A 14,723-nucleotide genomic window follows, 5' to 3' on the forward strand; every position below is an offset into this window, starting at 1 on the left:
ATTCATAACTTTTTCTGCAGTCAAATAGTAGGAACTTTGTTAAAGAACTTACTTTTACGTAGAGCTGCTGAAACTCCTCAAGGTTCAGTCTACCACTTGGACAGTCCTTTAGAAATCCTTTGTACCACTGTTTTAGCTCGTGTTCATTGAACTCCGTGCTCTTCACCAGATCCTCCATCACCTCAGGGGCCAGCTTGCTATTTTGTTTCCCCATTTTGCCTTAAGAAATAAATGAATACAATTAGCCAAATGTGAACAATTTAAACTGGAATTAACCATAAAACTTGAACCTAACACCTGTTTCGTACTCACTGCTGCTTTCAGTCAAACACAACTTCCCAGGGTTAGCAAGTGAACATGAACCTTAGTTACGCTGCAATACTGGAGGCTGAAAATATTGAAAAAGACAACACTCTTCTTTCATTAAGAAATCTCAAGGCCTGGAGACAGACTACCCATCTGCCTTAAAAATAGGCAATTTATAGCTTTTTTTTACACTAACATTGAAAAAGATTAATTAATTTCTTCTTTGAACTCAATTAAAAAAAAATCACAGATTCAGGGATGGTCACAGAATTCCTCTTTATCCTTGTCTTGAAAATCTCTTCTGATATGAAACCCACATTAGTAGCTATTTCTCATAGGTCCAAGGCTGTGGACAGACAGGCTTATAACCTACAGCACTAGGTTTTCTACTGAGAGGAAGCAATGCAAGAGTCCACACACTTGGTCTCAAAAAATGATGCAACCAAACTGGAAAAATAAATATTTAATGCACAGCTGATACACATTAGCTGGTTTATATTTCATCACTATTAACTCTGAAGATATTCAATGCGTTTGTAATATGCATGTAGTATACATACTTATAAATATTAAACATAAAATGGGCAGAAATACAAAATATGTGCATGTGTGTATAGATAAATACAGTAGTTTCAATAATACTCATGTTGGCCCTTTGAAATACCTCTTTGACATTTGACCAAAGATGTCCTTTGAGAGAACTTTAGAGAAATTGTTTTCCTTCATTTTTTCCCATTCTGCTACAGTTTGCTTCATGACAGATGTCTTTTAGTTATTTTTTAAACAGATGACAGACAGCACTTAACTTGTTCTATACAGAACTGCAAAGCAATGAATTTCTTTCCTGAGCCGAGCTTTGCATTTCCATTTTTATCTCCAGTATAGCATCTATCTCTAATGACTGCACCACACTGAATGTCTTATTTCTAGTCCGTATCACTGCTCGTTCCTGATATTAATCAATTGCTTTTGGCATATTCTCCTGTTTCAAAGGGGAAGAAACATCTTTCTCCTCGAAAGGACATACTTTGTTCTATTCCAACAAATCAATATATTTACATAATTTTCTTTATTGGACTCTTCCTTGAGCAGGTGCAAAGTTAATCATTCCTCCTGCATCTTTCTGAACTACAAGAACCTGATGCAAGTGCAGCTGTTAACTCAGGGCAGCACTAAACTTACTTTGAAGCTTTGCCAATCTCCCGTTCACACATTTTCATAAACTTAGAACAAATACGTGAGAATTCAACCTTTCAGTTAATTGCCACAGGAATATCTGTAGACATGGATGTCCAGAAATCAGCAGTTTTGACTAAATCGTTTGTTTGCAATTCATACTACTTAGAACAATTGCCCAAGCCTTATCTCTGAAGTCCCCATCTTCTCATGTTCAACACTGATCTAATTTGGCAAAATCTGAATTTAAATCCCATGGAGACTACTGTATACTAACAGTTATTTCTCTAGCCCCAGCTCAGATAGCTTTCACATGAAACAATGACTGGTTTATTTATTTTTTAGTCTTTATGGGGCCTGTTTATTTCACCTTTTCGTTTTCTTATTTTAAATTCTGTTACCCTTTGCAGTCATGATGTGCCTTGCTGAAGACTCAGAAGACCCCTGAAGACTCTCAGCAATTACAGTAACTACCTTAGGTAGCCAAGTTTTTTTTTTACTTGATTCTTCACCTGGAGTCTTATCCTCATTAATATTTAACTCAACAACACCTATAGATGAAAAAAACAATCTTCAATGGTTTTGACAGACAATTTTTCTGTAGTAACAACTTTTTAATCTTTATTGTGTTAGCTTTGCAGCCCTTGGACCTCACGCTACACAGAGATGGAAAGAGACAGAACTGTGAACCTCAGATCCATCTTCCACAGTTACCTGTATTGTTTTCAGTACTGTGAACATTAAACACTATAGAACACCTACAGAACACGGAGTGTAAGTATGTAAGAATACATAAAGACACACATATCCACACGTAACCTTTTCTGTCATCAGAGAAACAAGACACCAGCTTTCTGCTTCTGTGATACAAGTCCCTAATTTTGGTCAGCTGTTTCTCTGCCACAGGTAGTCCAGTAAGTCCCAAACACCTTGAAGACATCTCTGATGTACTTCACCATAGAATATCCTCTAGTAAATGGAAACCACGGCTGACATTGTGATAAACAGTCTCAGACACTATTTTTTCCGCAGAACCAAACCAGTATTTGAGAAAGGTACAGTTTGGAACTGCTGGGTTCCATAGTCTTTGCTGCTCTAGAACAGCGTGGTTTGAGACATGCTGACCCAGCTCAGCACAATGCCTTCCTGGAATTAGAGGCACTCATTCTTTTTTCATGTTTTAAAGCTCTTTTCTTATGGAATTGAATTACAATCTGCAAGAAAGCCCAAGAGTCTCATATAATCATAAAATATAAACTTACACTTCTGGCTCTGGGAGATCCATCTTATTTGGGAATAAAAACTCAAATACATAGATTATCCTGTTAATCATAACCTAACATCTTCTAGAGCTTCACTGAATCTCTTATTATTGAAAAAATACAGTCACTCAATAGCAATAAGTATGCTACTGCCAAAACATATAGTTTTCTAAAATGAAAACTATGTTTAATTAACTTATAATCACGATTTCCTAGGCATGTTTTTTCCTTCGAAAAAGTCTACGAATATGTATTAGGAAAAGACAGGAGAGAACAGCTGCACAATCACTAAGTTTTCAAGAAGAGGAAAGATCACTCTGCAAGTATTTCTTTCTTTAGTAAATGTTATCATTTTAAACTATAGATTTGCTTCCAACTTCCATACTTCCAACCAGGCAATGTGACAATCCAAGCATAGTTATTCATCTTCTGTTGTGTTTTCTGGCAAAAAACATGAAAGGGAAAAAAAAAACCAGCAAGATGCTTCAATTTCAAAGCATTGTGGGGGAGATTCATGATAAACAAGAAACCAGGTATGTGGGTGTCACATGGCTTCAATAAAGGTGCCAAATCTGTTCCCAGTGAGATTACTCTGACAGAAGAATGCTTATTAATACTAACAAGGGCAACACAATGCAAATTAGACATCAAGAAAAACACTAAAACTTTACTGTTGTGTAACAAGTAGCGATAGCAATGAAGGTTGAGTTTAGAAGTACATCCTTTTTCTGAGATGCCTGAAGAGGCCATCAGCTACCCAGAGAAAACAGCCTTACAGAAATCCTTTGTAGACTAGTATGCTGGTACTTCATTAAGTAACACCTTAATTGCTGCTTTTACAGCTCTATAGGAAGATTAGATTTGAAAGATGGAATTTTATTCAACAGCCAATCCCCAACTTGATGCAGTCTGAGCTCTGCCTACAGCAGGCAGGTGCAATAAGAGGATGTACCTGCCTGCTCTTTGCCCTGCTGGACCTCAAGAGGCCCACACCAGCCAGCTTGGGAAGTAGGAAAGGGCTTCAGCAGCAGCTGGAACTTACTGGAAAATGGTTCAGTAGCACTGGTTAGCAAATATTTTATATGATTTACATGGGGCTTTAGAGGAAATGGGCATTAAGTCACATGTAGAAAGAGGAAGACAGTTCCTTCAATTTTAAGACCTGCTATCACTTGTTTAATGTATTTCCTGCAATGCTATCATGTGTTCCACACACACTTGTGCTGTTTCAAAAGCTCTCCACTCAATCACGATGCAAACCTTCTCGCCAGGGGCAAAGTTTTTTCCCTAGAATATTTTACAGCAATTCCTGCATGGGTTTTTCAGGTCTGCATCTCCCACTTGGCTTCCCAGTACCAAACTGCTAGTGTGAGCAGTTTTCCAAACCAAAATTTTACTGAAGACCTAAGGGAAAAAAAAAGCTTAATTTCAATATCAAAACATGACTTATGGAACCTTGTTTGCTGTTTAATGATTTCAAACAACCCCCCGAACAGTGGCTAACACAGGTCCAATCCCACTGTCTTCTTCTTTCCCCTCCTCTCCTTCCCATTTGGCCTCCTCAGCAAGTGCTCAAAGGGAACAAATGCAAACAAATAGAACTCCGTCTGTCCTTAAGGCAGAATAAAAGTGAATTGTGACAAAGATCTAATATTTGTTCTAAAAAAGGACCCAAATTCCACTGAGAAGACAGCACAATGTCCAGCCATGTCCCTAAACCCCAGTTCTGTGCTGTTTTGCCTATTTCCCTTGAACGTACTTACATATAAAACTATTTTCTTTTCAAGTTACTTTAGAAAAGGTGTTGCCAGGAGGTTTAGGGAGGTGATCCTTCCTCTTTCCTCAGCACTGGTGAGACCCGTCACTGGTCCACCAAGACACCGGGTCCAGTGCTGTACTGGACAAACATGGACTTACTGGAGCTAGTCCAGCAAAGGGCCACAAATGTGGTGAGCATTGGTCACACAAAGGAAGTTTGAGAGGGCTGGAGATGTCCAAACATCCCCAGGGATGAAGGGAAGGCTTGGGGGTCTTGTCAATATATGTCTAAATACCCAGAGAGGGGAACAAAGACAGCAGAACCAGCCTCCTCTCGCGGCCACCCAGAGAGAAAAGGGGCAATGGCCAAAAAATGAAGTTCAGGGAACTCTGTTTTAATCTAAAAAAATGCTTCTTTTACTGTGTAGGTGACCAAATACTGGAAGGGGTTACACAGAAAAGTTGTGGACTCTGCAACCTTGAAAGTCCTAAAGCCCAACTGGACACAGTTCTGAGAAATCATCTCTAGCTGACCCTGCTTAAGCAGGAACTTGGACTTGGGCATCTTTGGAGGCCCCCTCCAGTCTTGGTGATTTTGTCATTCTGTGAAACAGTTAGGGGCAAATAGGGCAGTCATACCACCTGTTTTGGGTATCCACACTAGCTGCCTAATTTCACTAAATTCCCTCATGGATAGCTGAGAAAAAAAGTACTCAGCCAAAGGATCATTTGCAGAAGAGGTGCTTGTGACTCAAGTCGCTTTCCTCCCCTCACTGATTCCAGGAGTGCAGATTCAGCTTATATCCCTGGGCACAACCACCTAACTGATTGGGCCTGCCCCAACTAATCCATGTCTACTTTGGCTGCTTTGACACCAGCCCATGCTTTCCCAGTAATTCTGCATGAGCTGAAGTGGTTGGTAGTCAACCAGCACCTCTGCAGCCTCATGAGTCTGTGCATTTGATGAATTTCCTTGTATGGTGCATGTTTTTCTTTCTCTTCCCTGGCTTTGGGAAATGGGAATGAGTCGTGTGGACTACGCCAGAAGCAAATGACAACACTAACTTTGCCAGCTCAGCTGTGCTGGCAGGCACTCATTAGGCTGGAGGGAAAACTGTGGCTCATCCCCATCCCTCTGCCCACTCCCAGCCCACAAGCTCCCACAGGAACGTGCTGACTCCTGGGGACTACATGTGAAATCCAGGCACTGAGCAAGCAAGCATGGTGGGTGTCTTTGCAATCATTGGCACAATACAGGTCTAAAAATGGCACATCAAACACTGTATAGACTTCAATAAATAAACACATATAGCAGCAACAAATCCCAAATAATTAATGCTAGGGAAAGCAGAGAACTGTGTCTATAATCTATAATAACAGAATAATTTTTAAGCAGGCTGTTTATCAAATTTCCAGCTCTGAGCAGATAAAAACTCTAACTCCTGAAAACTTCCAACATCATTCCTTTCTCTTCAGGCTACTTCAGACACTGCCTTTTCTTTACAACATCAGTATGAAGGATAGATAGCAGGTGATCAAGACACACAGAGGCTTCATTCCTTCAAATACACTTATTGTTCCATGAAAGAAGAAATTTGGATCTGTAGTGTGTCTTTCACACACAAAACAAGGACCTCATTGCCAAAACCCCACAGAAATGAGTACCCAAGGAACTGTATTGTGTGGAAAAGAAGAGGAATTCTTTCATCCTCATGAAGAAAGACTCTTCACCAGAGGTTGTAGTGAAAAGGAAAAGGGATAATGATTTTAAATTGAAAGAAGGTAGATTTACATTGGATGTAAGAAAGACATTTTTTACAAAAGGGTGATGAGGCAATGGAACAGGTTGCTCAAAGAAGCTGCTGATGCCCCATCCCTGGACGTGTGTAAGGCCTGGTTGGATGGGGTCCTGGGCAGCCTGGTCTAGTGGAAGGTGTCCCTGTTCCTGACAGAAGGTTGGAGCTACATGACCTTTTAGGTCCCTTCCAACCCAAACCATTCTATAATTCTATTCTCCCTAGGCATTTTGTGAAGCAGCCCTTCACATCAGTTGTCAACACAGTTTCTAGGTCAGCTTGCATAAAAGAGGGATGATGCTGAGTCCTATACTTTGCATAGTAGAGCCACACTAGAGAAAGCCCTTTTTTCTCCTAAAACATTAAGGGGTCAGTGATATTAGAAGCAACAAGTGGTAGCAGCAGTTGTTTTTCTCCCTTCACTGTCTCTCCTGTAAGCCAGCCAGCTGGGTCTTTTTCAGTGACCAGGAACCTTTATTTCATAATGTTATGGCACCTGTGGCTCTCCCACAGATGGGTCTGAGCCCCATGAGTCAAAAACTCCCTCACTTGTCCCAGTGCCATCTTCCTACTCCTTTCTCAGAACCCCTGGATCCAAGCACACAGCAGCTCCACGCCTGCACTTTGCAAGAGAGAAAGGCTGCAACAACCTGTTGGAATGGAAGATGAAAGTGATCCAACTCCAGGTGTTTGCTGTCAGGACAGAAAAGCCAGGAAAGAAACACCACATCAGACATTGCCAGGGGCACCAGGGGCAGAGAGTACCTGACACGGGGCTGGGCACTGCCAAGCACTGTGGACCTGCTCTAGCTGACCCTGCTGAGCAGGGCTGAGTGTTGCACAGTCTTCAGGGGTCCCTGACAGCCACCACAGCTCTGTGCTTCAAGAACTGCAGACATCCTTCCAGTTGTTACTGTGGCAGAAACCCATGAGCAGTATAGGGAAATACACCCTCATCTTGCTATATTGCCAATCAATGACCTCAGGACCGTGTTGTTCCCCTACTCAGAAGCAAAACCAAGTCTGAAGTAACAACTTCTCCTTCACACAAAACTTAAAGAGCTCGTAAGTTTGTAACCAACCATGACTGAAAAATAAGAATTTAAATCTGTGTATGAAGAAGAACTTCCTTACTGTGCAGGTGACTGAGCACTGGAACAGATTGCCCACAGCGGGTGTGGAGTCTCCCTCACTGGAGATAGTCAAGAACTGTCTGGATGCAAACCTGTGCCATGTGCTCCAGAATGACTCCACTTGAGCAGGGAGGTTAGACCAGATGCCCCAGCGTGGTTCCTTCCAACCTTACCCATTCTGTGATTCTGTGTTTGTGTAACACCATACTGAAATTAGAAGCAGGAATGATTTACTGCTGATGACATAAACCTCAAACTATGGGTAAAATAGGCTAGGTTCAGATTTACATCACACTACAGTAAAAACTGGAATAAGTCCAGTGATTTCAGATTACTTTACTGGCTTTACCAAATATCAGATTCAAGTCTGTAATCTCTTCATGCAAAAGAAATGGGGGAAAATAGAGAGTAATTACATTAAGGAATGCAATTATCCAACCAAATTGAAAAATAAATGGATAAAAGAGGTTTAACCAAAAGAAGAGAGATATATTTTTAAATTTTATTTGAAATGAGATGGATATTCAATTAGATTCAAGCAATAAACATTTGAAAGGGTAAAAGCTGGGCAGGAGGATGCTCTAACATAACAATGACTGGTATGTAGGGCTTTTATTCTCTGGGTGACTAGGAAGCTAAAATTTGATTTATTTCATTAAAAGTGTGGACTTGTTTTCTTTTGAGTCTGGAATAAAGCAAAATGGAGTTCTTTACATTTTCAACATGAAAATCAAGGGCAGTATCAGACTCCCCAGTAGCTCCACTGTTGATGCACCCCTGTGAGTCATAGTGGGGCTCCACTCAAAGCCCAGTGCTGAAGCTGGCAGCTTGGGTACAAACTAACCTGGTCTGAAGAACATGGCAGGATCTTATTTCTGCCCCTTTTTCTTATTTGGACTGGGAAATTGCTTACAGACAACCATAGCTGGCTTTTCTCCTTTGTGACTGGATATAGATGGCAGGACATAGCATAAAACTAAGACTTACTTGAGTTGTTCAACAAGGCGCAAGTGCTCCAGAAGAACTTCCATGCTCTATCACAGCTTTGGATTTGGAAAGACAGGAACAAAATCTCTCTTCTGTTTGTTCTTTCCCTCAGGCTCATCTAGACCACTAGAAGGAGAGTGTCCACATTTCTACAGAAAGCTTTGACTCCAAATGATCAGTTGTCCTTAAGAAAATTTTTACTTCTTACCTTCATAATTTGGCTTTGACACCTGCCATAACTCAGACTTGTCATTTTTTTCCCGGGTCTACTTTTTTTCCAATATTTCAATAGAATTTAGTGATTAATTTCTGAACAGAACAATATGCTTGTTAATGCTGAGTGTCAGACATACGTAAGTCTGTTGCCATAGTTTCATTTTGCTATTGGCCCAGTGTCTGTTGACGTTGGTGATCAGCAAGTAACAGGAAGGTGTGAATTGAGCCTCATTCTTCAGCAGTGGAATGAGTATTTAGTTGACTGCTGTCTTCAATTTAGTCCTCGTAAACAATAATCTTAAGATGCCTCCAGAACACTTACTGTACCATTCTCTACTAACTCATATGTTGAATTACCATTGCAATCATGTAATTATCCCAGAATGCTCCAAACATCTGAGCCTTGATTACTGTGACAAGATTGTTTTGTACCTTCTACAGAATGTAAGAGTTTTTGATTGCTTTCTCTGAGGTTTTATTCTAGAATAGTTTCCAGTAGGCTTTCCCTCATGAGACATGAAATCTAGAACCTCCTGGACATCATTACATCAGAGTGGCCACTCCAACAAGCTACAAGTCAGCACTGATGGTCACTTTCTGAGCCCTGTATTTCAAAAGATTGGTTTGTACAAACTCAGATACTTCAGAGATTTATCCAGTACTCAGTACTCCATCTTTTCTGGGATAATTTCTGCAAACATCTCTTTTTTAAGGGAAGACTGACAGGGCATGCATGAACATTGTAGTTTCTTCAGGTAGGCTCCAGTCTTACTCTGGAACCATGGGACAACATCTGTGTTGACAGTAAACATCCATCTAGTTCTGTTATGTCAAACTATATTAACATTTCCTCTGTCTGAGATACAGAATTCTTGTCAATTTCTAGAGACTAGTATCAATTAAAATGCTGCTTTGAGGTAAAGATTATCAAAGGTTCATGCTTGGGGTAAGGTTTTTAGACTTCAGCCATTGCCTTGACCACATTTACATATATGCACATTTTTTTCTTAGTTTACATTTGTTTGTAAATATTCATTTATTCTGTTGTAATGTTATAGAAAAGTAATCTGTGCTTTCTCTCCACTTGTATTACATTCTTATTTGCTATCAGTATGCTATATTGTTATTTTGAAATGTCACTATACTCCTGTTTATTATGTGCAAAGCCAAATTCCCTACGTTGGTATGCTTACCAAGAAGTACTTTTGCTGTTCACCTTCCAGCCTTATTTTGAGTCTGAAACCATCTGATGACTTTCTGAACTGCATCTCTGACTCATAAGTCATCGGACTTAACTTAATGGTACAAGATTCACTCTTCATTTATATCCATATTCCTCATTACAACTGTTTCTGCAAAGGTGGATTAATTGAATCAAATGTTTACTGCTTAAAAAGTCAGTTGTCTTTGGTCCTTCTGCAGTCAATGGAGATGGACAGAAATTTCAGAGTGATTCACCCCATGCAGAGAGAGAAGTCTGAAAGAGGCAGGATGAATATATACATGTATTTTAAGACAGAATGAATCACCAAGTGTCTCTTTCTTTCTGCTGTTTGTAGAGGCAGTATTGTAAACTTACCTAGATCTGAAACTGGAATTCTAAATGCTTAAAATGACGCAAGAAAAATTCTACCTTGCTCACTGACAGTGGATAACCTAATGCTGTTCCTGATCTCACTAGGTAATACATACATTTGCCAAAGTTGATAGTTATTCCTATGCATCTCAACACTTATTCAGGTGTGATTAATGTCATGACAAGTGCAACATGCTGGTTACCAAATACAGGCAGACCTTTCCAAAATGCTACTTACTTCCGTCAAAGACATGGAAAAACTATTTTCCACCCTTTTCCAGGCCCCCTCAAACCAAAATAATTTTAAGTAGCTGAACTGCAAGGATCAAGTTGTTCAGGATTGTTTCATTATGCCCTTGTCATTCCCTGATTTTTCTTAGCCAAGCAAAGTTTGACCTCAGAGAGTAAAAAAAAATAATTTATTAATATTAAATACAATATTCGATTGTAACAAATTTCGCTTTGACCATCTAAATGCTATATTACATTCTCCAACCCACCTCTAATATCCAACTTCCTTTACCCAACATAGTCACTTTAGCAGCCCTGTCCAGAAGTGCAAGACTGTCTTATTGCTCTCAAGTCACAGGGAGAAGCAGGGATGGCGAGCACTGTGTGGCCCTCCTCTGTTGTCTGCTGGAATCAACGGCAGCCAAGATCAGTGCTCAGACTGTTTTCTTTCTGTTCCCATCGCACACAGCAGTGACAGGGTCTCTTTTTCGTCTTGTTCATGCTCCTGTGTCCTGTAAGAACTATGACTGACAAAGAATGGAGTAAAACTCTGAGTAGTGATATGAGCATGTGGTCTATAAATACAATTGATACAATTCAGTGATAACTGAAATAAATAGAAGTTAACACATACAGATACACTGTAAATCTGCTTCCATTCCATTTCTGCCTGAAAAGGAGCAGCCCAAACTCTGCAGTTAGTTGGCTTTTGCACACCCATCTATCTATGACTGCTGTGAATGAGCTGATTTCAATGGATTGTTTTGACCTAAGGGCTGAACAACTACATTACTAAAACCCACACGGCTGTATTATGGCAGATATTAACAGAAGTGGTTAGCAGGAAAGGAGACTACAGCTTTTTATTTTACTAAAAACCTTTCAAAGTCAAAATAAAATGTTTACATCATTGTGGCTAGTGATCCACTGGTGCAACGCTCACCCCAAATTCATTATAAATGAATCGTCAGAACTATCCCTTGTGACTGCTTCAGATGGAGCATGATTAAATGCAGAGGAAAGATATTACTGAGAAGATGAATCATAATTCTGCAGAATGAAATCAATGGCTTTACACTTTTCAGTTGGACATTGAGGGGTGATCAAAAATGTTACTCATACAAACAAGTGAGCAAAATGAATCACGTACACAGCTTGAACAGGAAAAATATACTTTAAAATTCTACTAGCAGTACCACTGACTATCAAAGAAACACAGAAGAAAATCTAAAAATGTTTTCCTAAGGTAGAATTTTCAAACAAAAATCCTTTCTTTCCATACTATGAAATGAAAAGTTTTTCCATCACTTGATATTATGGTTTGGAATAAATGTAATCATTTTACTTAGAGTGGTTGGATGGCACATTTGAAATAACATTTTAGTTCCTTCAATCTAGCTCTAAGCAGGCAGGTTGGTAACCACCTCACAGCAACAAGGATGAGATGCCCTAATGAGCACCCACTGGCATAACTTAAGCCACTTCAGTCACCTGAGCTGCCTAGACAAAGGGCTCATATTGATGTCTCAGACACCTTGGGCCCTTTCAGATGGCACTAGGCACCTCTGCTTAAACAGCTGGATCAAATGAATGAGATCTTGCCCTCCTAACTTAAGAGAGCTAACTTAGAATCATCGAATCCTTTAGTTTAGAAAAAACCTTCTAAGATCATCAGTCCAACCATTAACCCAGCACCACCATGTTCACCCCCTAAACCATGTCCCCAGGTGCCACATCCACATGCTTTTTGAACACTTAAGAGATGGTGATACCCCCACTGCCATGGGCAGCCTATTTCCATGCCAGACCACTCTTTGAGTGAAGAAATTTTCCCTAATATCCAACCTAAACCTCACCTGATGCAACTTGATGTCATTATCTCTCAACCATTTACTTGTTACCTGGGTGGAGACCAACCTTCACCAGCAACTTCAACCTAACAAATCAGTTAAGCATCACAGTGCCCTGTGAGAAAAGCCATCAAAGGAAAACCCTGCACACCGAAATCAATCCATCAGACTTCTATCTAGAGGCTCTCTCTCTGGAGTCCATGAAAAATGCTTTCATTCCCACTTAGGCTATGTATCTGAAGGTTGGATGGAAAATAAGATGTTTCTGATCTCACTTAACAGGCTGATGTGGTTGTGCTATGCTGTGTGAGAAAACAAGCTGTCAGCCATCCTGTCCACTCGAGCCAACACACCCACAACCAGCAAAGAGCACACGTGGAGCCAGCTGTCATGTCAGCAGTGCCCAAGGCTGCCAGGCTCACCTGTTCTTTGTGCCTGTGCAGAGACTCAAGCACAGAATCAGAGAATCGTTCAGGTTGGAAAAGATCTTTAGGAACATTGAGTCAACTATTAATCCAGCACTGCCAAGTCCACCACTATATTATTCTCTTTGCTGTTTCACAGAATAATGCACAGGAGGTCCTAATCACAGTTGATCTCCAAGTCATTTTTCACCCTTGACCAGTACCCTTAATGAATATTGTAGCAAAAAGGCCAAAGCTGGGAATGTGTGAAACTGAACTGGTCCTACCAGGACTGAATTTAGAAGTATTCACTGTGCTTCCTCCTTTAGGAGATTCCCTTTCTAGAGCTGCCAATCCAATTTCTGTCATAATGCACATAATTGATTAAAAATGTAAAAGTGGCTTTAATTCAGACTGAAAACATGAGTTCTTTAGTACGGAGTACCTCTGTTACATAAGCAAACCCAGCATCAAAAAGTAGTAATGCATGTAACCATTACCTAGTGTTTCCTCATTAATTAGCACATTAGTAACACTGCTGTCTGAATTCACTGACAGATAATATAGATAAGCCTCACAAACCTTTCTTCCTGGAAAAAATACAAGTATTTTATGGATGACAGAGTTGCTAGCAAGGTTATATATTGAGGGCAAAAAAGAATGCACTCATTAATATTGATAGAAATTGCAAAATGAGTAAAAAGGACAAAGCAAAAGAAATGCTGGCTGTCTCAGAGGAGACTCTATGTCCCCAGTACAGGAACCTCATTATTATTTCATGACCTTAATGGCAAGCCTCTGAGCTTCATGTACGTCCTTCATAACTAAAAATTAATTACAAACACAATCCAGCAAATCTCGGCAGTTCAGCAATGAAAGCCGTCAGCAATTTCTTCTAGCTTTGACTTCATTTATACAGTACAATAGTTCTGCAACACAGCAAGGTAAAACATACAACTGTCCATGAGTCTCAAATATAAATCACAGCATATGGTCTTTCTGTTAAAAGATAAGCCAGAGAGAGGCAGGCAGGGAGAGAGAGAAAGCCTCTCATACTAAAGGACTGTACAATTTTATCATTTCATATATGAAAAATAATTAGAAAAATTTCTTCCAACTGTTTTTCTATGAGGACCCTACTGGAATAATGTTTTATAAAAACTGGCTACGGTTGCTGTGCTAATAAAACTGATAAATTGCTCAGCTGAATCCACGTGTGTGTACACATGCTTTTTTTTGTAAAATAGTAAAAGGTATTAAAAAAAAGAGAGACACACAGTCTAAATTTCAGTAGCATTTACCATGGCCAATAATAATAAAATCTATACTGAATAAAGAGGCAAACCCAGACGAGACCTATACAACACACCATACACTTGTAGTGCCACATCATCTGTGAGAACTTCAGTGTCTCATCCTGCAAAGGACAACAGGCAAGGTACACAAGTCTATTGTGTATTGGGCTTTTTTAATTCACAGAGATGCCTGCTTTCCAGATCACTTTCTTAAATGCTTGTTTTTCTAGGACACAATTCAGGAGTTATATTTTTGATGATGACAAATAAGCAACATTTTTGATTTGGAAACTAGGACAGGCAGAACATCTCCAGCAAAGTACACAGAAAAACTGTTACAAAGGAGCAGCTCTGGGACAGGCCATACTAATACACTGGACAAAATTACTGGACAAAAAAAGGGTATAGCGATGCAGATAAAAATATGAAAGAAAATGAAAGCTATAGAAGCATTTAAATTAATAAAAAATACTATCTGAATTCCTTCAGTCTATCAACCACCAGGATAAAGAAACTGATAGAGGTTGCTAAGCCCAGACAAGCTGACTCAGAAATCTTTTCAAAGGTCTCAAAACTGCAAATCTAAAATATTATCCTGCAGTTCCATTAAATTGTCTAGGAAAATAAAATTTTGTTCTGATTCACTGTCCACCTTTGGTAGATAAGGACCCCCTGGGGAAACTATTTTAGAGCACCTAGCAAGAAAAATACATTATTGTAAGGCTATGTATCC

At 39.7% G+C, this 14,723-nt stretch overlaps 1 protein-coding gene across 1 annotated transcript in view; it reads right to left on the reverse strand.

Moving 5' to 3' along the window:
* The window catches only part of VSNL1 (visinin like 1), a 91,111-nt gene that overhangs the window by 51,855 nt on the left and 24,533 nt on the right, over positions 1 to 14,723 (reverse strand). The window contains exon 2 of the mRNA XM_071548314.1: positions 53 to 219. Coding sequence (XP_071404415.1) covers positions 53 to 214 — 162 coding nt within the window. The 5' untranslated portion in view covers positions 215 to 219. The remainder of the gene's footprint in view (positions 1 to 52; positions 220 to 14,723) is intronic.

The sequence above is a fragment of the Pithys albifrons genome, chromosome 2 (assembly GCF_047495875.1).
Source record: "Pithys albifrons albifrons isolate INPA30051 chromosome 2, PitAlb_v1, whole genome shotgun sequence".
In the NCBI taxonomy this organism is placed as follows: domain Eukaryota; kingdom Metazoa; phylum Chordata; class Aves; order Passeriformes; family Thamnophilidae; genus Pithys; species Pithys albifrons.